At 41.3% G+C, this 15,633-nt stretch overlaps 1 protein-coding gene across 1 annotated transcript; it reads left to right on the top strand.

Annotated features, from left to right (window-relative positions):
- Window positions 1-5,081: 5,081 nt before the first annotated feature.
- On the top strand, window positions 5,082-5,988 carry LOC125931605 (ferritin heavy chain-like). Its single transcript, XM_049643672.1, has one exon. It carries the CDS (start codon window positions 5,259-5,261, stop codon window positions 5,805-5,807), a length of 549 nt encoding a protein of 182 aa, XP_049499629.1. The 5' UTR covers window positions 5,082-5,258; the 3' UTR covers window positions 5,808-5,988.
- The last annotated feature ends 9,645 nt before the right edge of the window (window positions 5,989-15,633 follow it).

Genomic DNA, 15,633 nt, shown 5'->3' with positions numbered 1-15,633 from the left:
CTTATTTCACAAGCGAGGACCTCCAGTTTAAAGTTGATTAGGAGTGATGAGAATGGACATCCTTGTTTTGCTGCTGACTTTAGGGTAGAAATCATTTAATTTTCTACCACTAAGTATGATGCAAGGTGTAGGTTTTTCAAAGAAGCCCTATATCAGGTTGAGAAATTTCCTTCCATTATGCTAAGATTTAAAAGAAAAAATCAGGAATGGATATTTGAGGGGCGCCTGGGTGGCTCAGTCAGTCAAGCCTCCAACACTTGATTTCAGCTCAGGTCATGATTCCAGGGTCGTGGGATCAAGCTCCATGTCAGGCTCTGTGCAGAGCATGGAGCCTGCTAAAGATTCTCTTTCTACCTCTTCCCCTCTCCCTTGCACACACACACACACACACACACACACACACACTCTCTCTCTCCCCCCCCCCCAAAAAAAAAGTAATAAAAAAAGGAATGGATATTTGAATTTGTCAAGTGCTTTAAAAAAATTTTTTTTTAATATTTATTTACCTTTGAGAGAGAGATATAGAGTGAGCACAAGCAGGGGAGGGGGGTAGAGAGAGGGAGACACAGAATCCGTAGCAGGCTCCAGGGTCTGAGCTGTCAGCATAGAGCCCGACGCGGGGCTTGAACCCATGAACCATGAGATCATGACCTGAGCTGAAGTCAGACACCCAACCAACTGAGCCACCCAGGCGTCTCTGTCAAGTGGTTTTTATGAATCTATTCAGATGCTTATATGATATTTTTTATTTAGTCTGATGAATTACATTGATGTATTACATTGATTTTTTAATTTGAATTAGCTTTGCATTCCTGAGATGAACTCCATTTGGTCACAATATGCCATTGTTTTGTACATTTTTCAATTCCATTTTCTAACACATTATTAAGAATATTTATGCCTATATTTATGAAGAAAACTGGTCTGTAGTTTTCTTGTAATTTTTTCCCTGGTTATCTCAGGATATGTTGGGAAGTATTCTGTCCTCTTTAATTTTCTAGAAGAACTTGTATAATTCACTTGCTACTTATTTAAATATTCAGCAGAATTCATAAGTAAAGCCAATGGGTTTGGAGTTTTCTCATGGGAATATTTTAACTAAAATTTCCATTTAATTAAAGATACAGGGCTATTTAGGGTACATATTTCCTGTTGAATGAACATTAGTACCTTCATATGCACAATACGGTCACTGTGGATTTGTTTGGTAACTTACGTATTTAAGATTTTGGTATTTATGTTCATACATTAGATTAGCCTGTAGTTGAATTTCATCTATATTGCTGAAGTTATAGGTATAAAGTTGTTTGTTACTGAAGAGAACACTTCTGACAACAAATGTGTGGGGGTTTTCCCCATGCCAACCAATTCTCCAACTTCCCCAACACCAATTGGATGTTCTAAAAGCCAATGAGGACACTAACTAGCACAGATCTCACAGGTTAATGACTCAATTCCACAAGACTGCCCCTCCCCTGTCCCAACTACTACAGATACTAATTGCAAATCTAGGTTCTCACCTGTGCTTCTGACAGGCTATAAACTGGAGGTTCCCATGACTTCCGCTTTAGGTTTGATAATTTTCTAGAATGTTTCAAAGAATTAGGAAAACAGTTTATTTACTAGATTACCAGTTCGTTATAAAAATATACAACTCAGAATCTGTCAGATGGAAGATGCATAGAGCAAGGTAGAAGGAGAAGGGGCATGGAAGCTCTCTAGGTATTTCAGCTTCCCAGCAACTCCATGTGTTCACCAACTTGGAAACTTTCTGAATCCCTTCAATTAGGGCTTTAAAGGGGGCTTATTACCTAGGCATGATTAGTCAAATCAATCAATTAACCTCCAGCCCTTCCCCCCTCAGGAGGTCGGGAGGAAGGGCTGAAATCACATGGTTAGTTCCTCTGGCAAACAGTTCTCCATCCTTAGGGGCTTTCCAGAAGTCACATCATTATTATAAATTCAGGTATGGTTGAAAGGAGTTTGTTAGGAATAACAAAAGATGCTCCTTTTATCTTTATCACTCCAAAGCTGTTTGAGGAGCTAGGGGAAAAAATAAACAAACAAGTATTATAACAAAGATGTTTCTATCACTCTTACCACTTAGAAAATTACAAAGGTTTTAGAACCTCTGGTCAGGAGCTGGGGATGAAAAATCAAAATATATGTATTTTATATCACAATTATATTCCTTCATCAACCTTTGAATGAGTGTATGATCTGTAGTGATATCTCTTCTCTCATTCCTGTAACTGGTCATTTGTGTATTCTCTCTCTGATTAGTGTCTTCTCCTCATTACTCTGTCTAGAGATTTATCTTTTTGTTTATTTAATTTTCTCAAAGAACCTTCTTTGATTTCATTGATTTGACTTACTTTATTTATTTTTATTATATTTTCAATTTCACTCTTTTCTTCTCATATCTTTATTTTGGGGGGTTCAGAAAGCTTTATTAACATGACAAAAATCATATATGTCCATAGTATGAAAGAGCTAGAATTCAAACTCATTTCTGCCTGTCTCTGAATCTGAAATCATTAAACATCTTCATCTTGAGGGGTTTTACCTAGACGCAGACTCCTGTTTTAATTGCTACCTCTGGTCTATGACCAGAGACCTATCCTTCTTTTCACAACCCTTGTTCTTTCAACCTGTTTACAAAATTACTACTTATGTTCAGGTCCTCTTACTTTGGGGAGTCTTCAGTACACTGAGCTACCTTCCCAAATACTGACCCCAATTCTCCTCAACTTACTGAACTAGTTTAACTCATAACTTACTCATTTTAACATATATGTATAAAAACAAACTCTGCTTATATCTTTATCATTTCCTTCTTTCTGCTTGGCTTGGTTTATTTTGGTCTTTTTCTCCCTTTTTTTCAATTTAAATTTGTTTTAAATTTTATTTTAACGTTTATTTATTTTTGAGACAGAGAGAGACACAGCATGAACAGGGGAGGGGCAGAGAGAGAGGGAGACACAGAATCGGAAGCAGGCTCCAGGCTCCGAGCCATCAGCCCAGAGCCCGACGCGGGGCTCGAACTCGCGGACTGCGAGATCGTGACCTGAGCCGAAGTCGGACGCTTAACCGATTGAGCCACCCAGGCGCCCCTTAAATTTTATTTTAGAGAGAGAAAGAACATGTGAGCAGGGGAGAGGAAGAGGAGGAGAAGGAGAGAGTGAGGGAGGGAAGGAGGGGGAAGGAAAGGGGGAGAGAGGGAGAGAGAGAGGGAGAGAGGGAGAGGGAGGGGGAGAGAGAGAGTCTTAAGCAGGTTCCACGTGCAGCATGGTGCCCAACACAGGGCTCAACCCTACAACCCTGGGATCATGACCTGAGCCGAAATCAAGAGTTGGTTGCTCAACAGACTGAGCCACCTGGGAGTTCCTTCTTCTTTTTAAGGTGGAAGGTTAAATAATGGATTTGAGACCTTTCTTCTTTTCTGAAATAAGAATTTTTTAAAGCTTTCAAAAATTAACATGCAAACACTGCTTTAGCTACATCTCACAAATATCGATATGCTATTTTTTGTTTTCATTCAATCCAAATAATTTCTAATTTCCCTTTGATCTCTTCTTTGACCCTCAGGGTTGTTTGGAAACATATTATCGACTTCTGAATATTTAAGTGTTTTTCAGATATTTTTATGTTAACGAGTTCTAATTCAGTTTTACTGTGATCAGAGAACATATCTTTCATGATATGAGTAATTTTGTATTTATTGAGATTCGTGTTGTGGTCTAGAATATGGTGTTAGTAAATAGTCTATGTGCACTTGAAAAAAATGTGCTACTAAGGAGTAGGTTTCTAAAGTTTCTTAACTCTCTGATTTTTCTTAACATAAGTATCATTTCTTTTTTTTTTTAATTCTTTTTCTCCTACTGATATCACAAATAATACCAATGGTTGCTACAGAGGGAACTTTGTAGTTTATACTAAACAAAGTATAGTTTTCATTTATAAATAGTTTAGTAAAAAGATAACTGAATCATGGTGGTGAACTGAACACAAAGATTATCTACACACACACTCACACACAGTAGAAAGGGTGTCTGTCATTAGGAGACCAGATATTGTGAGGAATTCTGGAAAAACATGGTAAGAGGCTATCAGACTGGCCAACTCAGAGAAGTTGCACCAGCTGCAGTAGACAACCGGGTCACATTCAGAGAAACTCTAACACCAGAGTAAATGAAATTGTAGCACTGTTGAGGCTCCTGGGTCAGCTGTGAGATGAAGGAGCTAGTGTGAACAGCAGAGGTATTTGTCCTGCCCTGCTCTGACTCTCCCCCACTCTTACAATGGGAAGTAAGCACCTGTGGCATCTGACATGTTTAATCTCCCAAGACAGTGAATGAGCTTAAGATAACTGCAGACTTCACAGAAGAGAAACAAAAGGACACATCTACCCAGAAGGAAAAAACATTACCCTTCCAATGTCAAAATTACATTTATTTTATTAACAGGGAGGGTCACTATCCAAGTTTCATGCTTTGTACTCAAGAAGGACAAAATCGCCAAACAATTGACACACCCTGCCCTTCCATTCTAAGAATTATACTATAGATCAGATCCTTGCTAACTACCTAGGCTAATCAAACAAGTCATTTATTCCTAAATATAAGTAAACCAAGGTTTGGCAGGTATTTGACAAAGGTAAAAGAGAAAATCATGATAACCTGACAGAAATATTTGTGAAAAACAAACAAACAAAAAAGCTCAGATATAATACAGGACAAAGAAGAAAATAATTCACCAAAACATTCAAATTCATATTCTCAAAATTATTTTAAGGGAAGAAAATTACTTCATAAAATAAAAAAAGGCTGCTATAGAAGACAACAATTTGAGAATAAAATAAAGTTCTTGCAAACTAGAAAAATTAATGCAAAATTAAAAACTCATTAGAAGCCAGGTGCTCAGCCATTTCCCTGTCTTACCCAGGCTCTGATAGAACCTGAACACAGCACTCGTGACCCGCCCCCTTCTTCCATCCTTCACTTCTTTCTCCCCCACCCCCACATAACGGATCTTTCCTCCCCACCCCGCCCCCACCACTTCCCCGTAACGGATTCCACCCGTTGGCCCCATCGCAGAGCCGTTGCCTGGCACTGAGCCTACCTTCCTCCCGCCTCTCTCTTCACTCTTCGCCGGGCAGTCTCCGAGGACACTGCCACCTGCGGCCCTGCTGCTGCCCACCCCGCAGCCCTCGCTTCTGAGCCGCTTTCGCCCTCGTCTTGGTGCCAGCGCCGCCAGCCATGGCCACCGCGCCGTCCTCTCGAGTGCGCCAGAACTACCACCCGCAGTGCGAGGCCGCCATCAACAGCCAGATCAACCTGGAGCTCTACGCCTCCTACGTGTACCTGTCGATGGCCTTCTATTTCGACCGCGCCGACGTGGCCCTGGAGAATTTCTCCAAGTTCTTCCTGCGCCAGTCCCACGAGGAGAGCCAGCATGCCGAGAAGCTGATGCAGCTGCAGAACCAGCGTGGGGGCCGCATCCGCCTCCGCGACATCATGAAGCCTGACCGCGACAACTGGGAGAACGGCCTCAACGCCATGGAGTGCGCCTTTCACCTGGAGAAGAGCCTGAACCAGAGCCTGCTCGACCTGCACCAGCTGGCCACCGACAAGAACGACGCCCATCTGTGCAGCTTCCTGGAGACCAACTACCTGCACGAGCAAGTCAAGGTCATCAAAGAGTTGGGGGGCTACATCACCAGCCTGTGCAAGATGGGGGCCCCGGAAGCCGGCATGGCAGAGTACCTCTTTGACAAGCTCACCCTGGGCAACAGCGACAAGAACTGAGTTGGGACTGCCTTCCCATAGCCACAGGGTGCATGGTGACTTCCCTGGTCACCATGCGGAGCATGCATTTTGCAGTATTGCGCTTGCAAAACGTCCCAGTTTTTTTTCTTCCAGTTTTCCATAAATAAATGAAGTTATTTGGTTTCAATAAAGTTATTTGGTTCATAAATAAAGGTCTTGTTGATTCGTGTGCAAATCTCACACCTTTTAAGTTTTAAAACAGGTATTCAGGAGTCTCTTCACCCACCCAACCCCATCACTATGCAGCTCAGGATATTTGAAGAAGGAGGGAGAAAGTATTCCATGGAACCCTGGAAAACACAAATCAATCCTCTCTTTATAAACAGTGTGGGATTGGTGGTGTGTGGTGGGGAGGTGGGATGGGGTGGAAGGGTGAAGTGGGGGGTGGGATTGGATGGGGTGGGATGGGGTGAAGTAGGGAGTGGAGTGGGATGGGGTGGATGGGTGAGGTGGGGGGTGGGATCAGATGGGGTGAGATGGGGTGAGGTACGGGGTGGGGTGAGGTGGGAGTGGGATTGGATGGGATGGGATGGAGTGGATGGGGTGAGGTGGGGTGTGGGGTGGGATGGGGTGAGATGGGGTGAGGTGAGGTGGCTGGTCTGGGGTCCTGGTGTCAATGGGTGCATATGTATGGTAAAAGTATAAAAGAACACGGTATAGAATTCACCATAGTGGTTGTCCCTAAGAAAGAAGTGAAGAATGGGATTAGACTGGTATTAAAGGGAGTCTTCAACTTCACTTTAAAACATTTAGTTTACTAAAATATGCAAATATTACTGATTGTTGCTGCTAGGTAGCAACATGGGGGCCCTGGAAGCAGAAATGGCAGAATATTTCTTTGACGAGCTACCCTGGGCAACAGTGACAACTGAACTGAGTGTTAGGCTGGTTTCCCATATACAGGGGAGTGACTCCCTAGGTCACCATGCTGGATGTGCATATTGCCCTTACAAAATATCTGAATACAGTTTCCTCCTTCAATTGTACCCTTTCTTCCATTAAAGTAACAGCAGTATACAAAACCCCAAATTATCTCACTAGAATGGTGAAAAACTACAAGGTCAAGGTTGAAGGTCAAATTTGTCATATTGATTATGAAGTAGAATAAATCTCCCTAAATGTTAATCCAGTGAGTCTGGCTGCTTTGAGGAATGCAGAGTGTGGGGGAGAGTTGAAGCTGGGAGGCCAGTCAGGAGATATTTGTAGCTAGTCCAATGAGAGACATTGGTGGCTTAAACTAAGGTGGTGGCTGAGGAAATGAAGCGACATGGACAAATTCTAGTTGGATTTGGATGGATCAACAATATGTGCTTATACACCAGAGGTGACAAATGAGAAATGGGGGAAATTATCTAGGTTCTTCTATTTGTACTTGAACACTGACTTGATGGTAATGCTATTTATTAATCTGAGGATGCTTTCTGGGGAACATGAGGGGTGGGGAAGGCATGTCACGTAAAATCTGAGATGCCTATTAGATATGCAAGTGGAACTGTCATGCAGGGGGTCAGAAGAATGAATCTGGAGCTCAGGTGGGATGTCAGGTTTGGAAATACACACATAGGTGACATCAGATACAGATGGTGTTGAGGTCATGGGACCAGATAAGCTCACCAGAAACAGAGTATAGAGAGTGTGGCACAGCCAGCCAGCCCCATGCCCAGTGCAGCTACCATTAGAGGATGGGTTGAGATATTCAAACATCCAGAGGGCCGCTGGTCCCACCTTGACTATTATCTCATTGCACACTGTGACCATCTGTGCCCATACCCAGTGTCCCCAAATCAGCCTGTTTCTGACCCTAGTGTGGTTTCTGGTTTCTCTTTTCAAGATGTGGAGAGGAGGTGGCCTATTACCTTATCTTCATGGCTATTGGTAGAAAGAAATTATTTCACAGTAAAAATATTTCTCAAGGAAATGACAGAGCTAGTCTCTATGGACTTTTTTTCTGCTTCCCTTTAAAAAGTCCTCCCCTCTCTCAGTCCACTCTCTGACCAGACGAAATCTGTAGCCATGTAAACTTTAAGGTCATCCATGTCTGGGGAAAAAAAGACCCAAAACATTTTGTTTCTTCTGCACCATGTGTAGTTTACAAAGATCAAAATTTAAAATTTATGGATTTTGTGTCCTATGTTCAAAGACACATGGGTAGCTTGAATCTCTTTAAAGCTAATAGACAGCTTTGAAGTATTAGTAAAATATGAACATGTTTACCTAAGCAGTAATCTGCTTTCACATTTTCCCATGACTGTGCTTTAATACTTTCTTAAGAATGAGGATTATGGCCCTTTGAGTTTAGTTTCCAGAAAATGTTATTACGACTTTTATTTTTCCTAGTCATACTTGGTCTTTTCACTATTTCTTTCTCTGCCTACTTTGAGGACCTCTCCTCTCTCTGGGTTTGTGTTAGATTTTACCTATTTACTTATATACTTTAATAGGTACCCCTCCCATAGACATGAGGAAGCAAACAGCAAGCATCTTTTTGTGTGTTTAAAACCATCAGTTTGCTCAGGATCCTTCTTACTCTCCTATTCTGGAGAGTCAGTTTGTTGTAACGGTTTCTTAACCTCAGATGGCCTGGGTTCATATCTCAGCTTAGCCACTCATGTTGGGTGACCTTGGATATATTATTGAATTTCTCTGTGCCTCAGTTTCTCCACACTTAAAATAAGGATATTAAAAGGGTCAATTCCACTGGGTTGCTGTGAAGATTAAATAAGTTAACATATGTAAATCTCTTAAAACAGTGCCTGGCACAGTGTAAGTACTTTATGTGTTAGCCATATTTATTTACATCACAACCGTCATCATCACCACCACCACCATATTTATCATCATCTTTCACTCACTTATAAGTTCCTTTGTGTGTTTTGTGCTTTGTGGAAAAGATTGCATGTCTATACTTTGCTCCTGGGAATCTCTCTCACATTTTAGCCAAATCTGTCACCTTGCATATTGAGAAGGGGGGAAAAAAATCAATTCTCTGTAGCTTCTTTGGTCTTCAGGTTCAGGCAGGACTCAGCAAGGATGATTTGTGTTTATACTGCCCCTAGCTCAGGCCTGGGAGTGAGTTTTACCACCACAACTTTCTGTGGTAATCCTGCTATTTTGTCTAAATCGGCTTTCCTTTTTTTTTCTTAATTTTTTTAACATTTAATTTTTGAGAGACAGAGAGAGACAGAGCGTGAGTGAGGGAGGGGCAGAGAGAGAGGGAGACACAAATCCAAAGCAGGCTCCAGGCTCTGAGCTGTCAGCACAGAGCCCCATGCAGGGCTCAAACTCACAGACCATGAGATCATGACCTGAGCCAAAGTCGGAGGCTTAACCAACTGAGCCACCCAGGCGCCCCAAGCCGGCTTTCCTTTTAAATTGCCTTCTAGAACACGATTTGCTTATTCTTCCCAAATCCAGGTTGCCTGATTTCCGTCTTGAACTTCTTTCTGCCTGAACTACTTATCACTCCTCAGAGATGGATAAGAGCAAAAGGACAAAGAACTCTCACTCTGATTCCCGCCATATGTAGGGATGTTTTGACACAAAGAGGTGTGGAATGGGGTAAGAAATGGGAAAAAGAACCATATTAGGGATACTGATAATATAAAAATTAAAATTTATAAAAACACCATGAACTGTAGCACAGAGGTTCTTAAGTTTTTCTGCCATTAGAGTCACCTGTGGAGCTTTTACAAATCTTGAGGCACAGGCCACATCGAAGACCATATACACCAGAGTCCCTTGGGGCAGGACCTAGACATCCCAAGCTATGAAAACCGGTGCGAGCACCTTGCTACTCAAAATATGGTCTAGGAACCAGAAACATCAGCCTCACTTGAACACTTGTTACAAATGCAAAATGTGAAGCCCTATTCCAAAACTACTGAATCAGAATCCATGTCTTAACAAGATCCCAAGTGATGAATATGCATACTGAAGTCTGAGAAGCACTGGTTTAATTAACATCCTGGTACTCAAACATGGCTGCCCTGAGGTATCACCTGGGCAGCTGGACAATAATAATGCCTCAATTTACATGACTCAGTCATATAATCATTCAAGTGCTGGACCAATCACACTAAAAATGTACTCTAACTTCAACAGCAATTTTTTTTAATATATGAAATTTATTGTCAAATTGGTTTCCATACAACACCCAGTGCTCATCCCAAAAGATGCCCTCTTCAATACCCATCACCCACCCTCCCCTCCCTCCCACCCCCCATCAACCCTCAGTTTGTTCTCAGTTTTTAAGGGTCTCTTATGCTTTGGCTCTCTCCCACTCTAACCTCTTTTTTTTTTTTCCCTTCCCCTCCCACATGGGTTTCTGTTAGGTTTCTCAAGATCCACATAAGAGTGAAAACATATGGTATCTGTCTTTCTCTGTATGGCTTATTTCACTTAGCATCACACTCTCCAGTTCCATCCACGTTGCTACAAAGGGCTAGATTTCATTCTTTCTCATTGCCACGTAGTACTCCATTGTGTATATAAACCACAATTTCTTTATCCATTCATCAGTTGATGGACATTTAGGCTCTTTCCACAATTTGGCTATTGTTGAGAGTGCTGCTATAAACATTGGGGTACAAGTGCCCCTATGCATCAGTACTCCTGTATCCCTTGGGTAAATTCCTAGCAGTGCTATTGCTGGGTCATAGGGTAGGTCTATTTTTAATTTTCTGAGGAACCTCCACACTGTTTTCCAGAGTGGCTGCACCAGTTTGCATTCCCACCAACAGTGCAAGAGGGTTCCCGTTTCTCCACATCCTCTCCAGCATCTAAGTCTCTTGATTTGTTCATTTTGGCCACTCTGACTGGCGTGAGGTGATATCTGAGTGCTCAACAGCAATTATTGCATCAAGAATTACTGATCTCACACACACACACGTACACATTTTTATCTGTTTTGCTGTTTTATCACAAATTAATTTGTTTTATAGCATGGGTTGTCCAACTATGGCCCACAAGCCAAATTCACATTTTTGCATCTATACTCATAAAGGATATGGATCTGTAGTTTTCTTATGATATTTCTGTGTGGTTCTGCTCTCATGATAGCATTGGCCTCATAGAATGTGGAGATATTCCCTCTTCTGTTTTTCAGACGAACTTGTGAAGAATAGGTATGAATTCTTTAAATATCTGATGAAATTCACCAGTGAAATCAAAAGCCTGGGCTTTTGACTGTGAAAAGTTTTAAAATTACTAATTTAATCACTTTGCTAATTACATAGGTCTATTCAAATATTCTAGTTCTTCTGGAGTCAGTTTCTGTAGTTTGTATCTTCTAGGAAGTTTTCTATTTCATCTAGGTGGCAGATCTAGTTCTGGTTCAAAGTACAGTAAAACCCTGCATTCTGAGTAAGTTGTTCTGTGAGTGTTCCACAAGACAAACAAACATTTCTAATAAATTTTAACTTGATAAACAAGTGATGTCTTATAATATGAGTAGTACCTGACTCTGAATGTCACATGATCACAATTGAGCCAATGGTTCTTGTCTCTCTCTCTTGCTGCAGGATTGTGGCAGATCGTCTCCCATGCTCAGATGGTTGGTCTCAAGCCACAGTGTTTAACAGAAATCAGTGATTTTTCAGAATGTTGGAAGGTGCCCACAACTGGAACTGGTGTATTTTTTGTCACTTCAAAGCACCTATGGATAATCATTTGCTTTTCCATACAAGAGTAAGCTCAGGAATGCTTTGCTTCATTCCAGGTCAGGCTGCCTGCAGATATAGACACTTTCCTCTGCTGCCTTATTGCCAGTTACGTTAAATATAGTCTATGACAAGAGTTTATTAATACTGTACTGTAGTCAACATCCATGCAAGTGTATACAATAGCTCCCATTCAGAAAAGGTTGAAAAGAAAGGCAGTAAGAAGGAGATGATTACAGTGGAAGTTAAGAAGGAAATCAAGAAGTACAAATGAGGCAAGAGAGTGGCTGAAATTGCAAGATTTTATAAGAAGTCTACGTCGACGATATGCACAACATTAAGGAAGAAAGAAGAAATAAGGGTTCTAGATGCATCAAAAGGAGTCACAAGAATATCAAAGCAATGGCCACGTGTTCTGAAAGATGTAGGTAAAGATGTTTGGATAAATCAGAAGAACTAGCAAGTGATACCGTGACTGAGAACTTTATTTGCGAGAAGGCAAGGGCCTTGTACACTTGACCTCGTAAGTAAACTGCCGGGTACGTCAACAGAAAGCGAAGAAGGCTTCAAGGCAAGCAGGGGATGGTTTGATAACTTGAATAGGAGAAGTGGCATCCGTGTAGTTGTGAGGCACAGAGAGGCTGCGAGTTCAGATGCTAAGGCAGCTGAGGCATTTGCTACCAACTTCCAGAAGCTCATGGTTTCCGACTGTTACCTGATGGAACAAGATGTTAACTGTGATGAAACGGGGCTTTTTTAGAAAAAGATGCCAAAGAGGACCTACATTACAGAAGAAGAGAATGCAATGCCTGGTCACAAGCCCATGAAAGACCATCTGACCCTCTTATTTTGCACTAATGCAAGTGGGGATTCCAAAGGCAAGCCCCTGCTCATGTAACATTCTGAGAATTCATGAGCCTTCGAGAAACGCAAGGTGCAGAAAAGCCAATTAAATGTTATGTGGAGGTCCAACAGCAAGCTTGGATCACTTGTATCTTGTTCGTTGAGTGGATCAATGAGGTCTTCAGTCCTGCAGTGAAGAAATACCTTTTAGAAAAGAGTTTGCCACTCAAAGCCTGGCTGGTTACGGATAATGCTCCTGCTCATCGTCCAGGCTTTGAGGATGACTTACTGGAGGAACTTGAGCTCATTAAGGTCAAGTTCCTTCCTCCCTACACCACTCCAATCCTCCAGCCCATGGATCAGGTCATTTCAAACTCTAAAACACCAAAGCACTATTTTAGCGATGCTTTCAGGTCACTGAAGGAACAAACCTTACCCTCTGAGAGTTTTGGAAAAATCACTTCCGTATTGTGAACTGCCTCAAGATCATCAATGAAGCCTGGGATGGGGTCACCAAGAGAACCCTCAATTCTGCTTGGGGAAAACTGTGGCCTGATTGCATTCTTGGACATGACTTAGAGGGGCTTGCTCATGAACAGGAGCTGCCACTTGTCGATGAAATTGTGTCCCTGAGGAAGACCACGGGACTGGAGGTGAATGAGGACAACATTCAAGAGCTGGTGGAGGAACATGGCCAGGGGCTGACCACCGACAAACTGATGGATCTGCATTGCGAGCAACAGCAAGAGGTTATGGAGGAGCTCTCGTTTGCAGAGGAGAAGGAGAAAAAGGCAGAGGAATCCCTCATTTCAAATGAGATTAGGGAGATATGTAAAATGTGGGAAATAGTGCAAAATTTTGTAGAAAAGCACCACCTGAATAAGGCTGTAGCAGTGTGAGCCATTAATCTGTTCAAGGCCAATGCAATGTCACATTTCCAAGAAATCCTGGAAAGGAGGCAAAAGCCTGGGTCCATTGGATGGGTTTCTTATTAAAGGTGCATGAAAACAAAAGGGTTCTACTGAGCCAATAGATAGCAGTGATTCCTTTAGGGATAGTGAAAGCTGTACTACACAATAACCCTCCTCTCTCTTGTCTCCCTCACACCAGTCACGAAAGTTTTCAAAGGTAAGTGAAGGTTAATTTGTTTTTCTTTATATTTTGTATTTTATTATTTTGTACTATATTACAGTAATCATTTTTTAAGTTTATTTATTTTTGAGACAGAGCGTGAGTGGGGGAGGGGCAGAGAGAGGGGGAGACGCAGAACGCGAAGCAGGCTCCAGGCTCAGAGCTGTCAGCACAAAGCCGGATGTGGGGCTCGAACCCACAAACCATGAGATCATGACCTGAGTCGAAGTCGGATGTTCAACCGGCTGAGCCACCCAGGAGCCCCTGTAATCATTTTTATTATGAATATTTTTGGGTTGTAGAACGAATCATCTGGCCATTATTTCTTATGGGGAAATTCTCTTTGATGTACAAGTGCTTTGGATTACAAGCATGCTTCCGGAACGAATTATGCGAGCAAACCATGGTTTTACTGTATTCCCCTTTTGCTTCTATAAGTGAGGCAGTGATGTCCTTCTTACATTCCTGATTTTAATAATCTGTCTTTTCTCATTTTTTCTTGGTCAGTCTAGCTACTTGTTGTCAATTTTATTGATTGTTAAAAGAACCCCACTTGATTTCACTTGTTTTCTCTATTGTTTTCCTGTCCAACATTGCTTTTACTTCTGCTCTAATCTTTAACATTTTCTTAGTTCTGCCTGCTTTGGGTTTATTCGGCTCTGACCTTTCTCATTTTTAAAAAAAAATTTGGAATGTTAAGTTATTTGGGATATATATTTTTTAATGTAACCATTTGCAACTATACATTTCTCTCTCATCACTGCATTTGCTGCATCCCATAATTTTTGGTATGCTGTGTTTCTTTGTCATTCATCTCAAAGTATTTTCTAACTTCCCACGTGATCTCTTTGACCCATTGGTTATTTAGAAGTGTGGTTTAAAAAAAAGTTTTTTTTTAATGTTTATTCATTTTTGAGACAGAGAGAGACAGAGCACAAGTGGGGATGGTGCAGAGAGAGAGGGAGACACAGAATGTGAAGCATGCTTCAAGCTCTGAGCTGTCAGCACAGAGCCTGACGTGGGGCTTGAACTCATGAACCGTGAGATCATGACTTGAGCCGAGGTCGGACACTTAACCGGCTGAGCCACCCAGGTGCCCCATAGAAGTGTGTTGTTTAATTTCCACATATGTGTAAATTTTCCAAATTGGCTTCTGTTATTGATTTCTAATTTTGTTCCATTTTGGTCCAAAAACATTCTTTGATTTCAATCCTTTTAAATGCATTGAGGCTCATCTTAGAATATACTGTAATCTGGAGAATATTTCATGAGTGCTTGGGAAGAAGTATTCAGCTGTTGCTGGGTGGAGTGTTCTACAGATTTTTGTTAGGCCTAATTGGTTAGGAGTTTTAGTAAAGTCTTCTACTTCTTTGTTGCTTCTCTTCCTAGTTGTTCTATACATTATCGAAAGTGGGAATTGCAATCTCTAACTATTTCTGTCTTACTGTTTCATCCTTTGGTTCTGTCAGTTTTGTTTCATGTATTTGAGGTTTTCTGGTTATGAACATGTACATTTATAGTGTTATCTCTTCCCAATGATTTGAATTTTTTATCACTATAAAACATCCCTCTTTGCCTCTAGTAAGAATTTGTGTCTTCATGCATATTTTTTTCCTGATATTAGTATAGCCGCTGCTGCTCTCCTTTGCCCACTGTTTGTATATTCTATCTTCTCTCTTTTTACTTTCAAACCATTTGTTTCAATATAATTCGTATCCTGTGTAGACAGTATAGAGTTGGATATTCTTTTTTATCCATTGTGACACTGTCTTTCTTTTGATTGGAGAGTTTAATCTATTTACTTTTAATGTTACTATTGATATGGCTGATTTATATCTGCCATATTGCTATGTTTGCTATGTATTTCCTGTCTTTTGTGTTTTCCTGTTCTTCCTGTACTCCTTTCATTTGTATGAAATAGATATTCTCCACTGTACCATTTTAATTCGTTTTTTCCCCCTTATGTTTTAAAGTTATTTTTTAGTGATTTCTCTAGGGAGCACAATATGTATGTTATCACAATCTACTTCACCTTACTTGAGGGGCACGTGGCTGGCTCATTTAGTAGAACATGAACTGATAGCTTAGACAAAACCACCATTCTGCAGTGCTCACAGTTCTGAAGGCTGGGAAGTCCAAGATCAAGATGCTAGCAAGGTAAGTTTCATTGAGGC

Source organism: Panthera uncia, chromosome X (genome assembly GCF_023721935.1).
Source record: "Panthera uncia isolate 11264 chromosome X, Puncia_PCG_1.0, whole genome shotgun sequence".
Lineage (NCBI taxonomy): Eukaryota > Metazoa > Chordata > Mammalia > Carnivora > Felidae > Panthera > Panthera uncia.
Note: the sequence above shows the minus strand (reverse complement) of the source record. Positions and strands in the feature narration are given on the sequence as shown.

Coding starts and splice junctions, on each gene's coding strand:
- LOC125931605 (XM_049643672.1), top strand. CDS start 5,259: ATGGCCACCGCGCCGTCCTCTCGAGTGCGCCAGAACTACCACCCGCAG.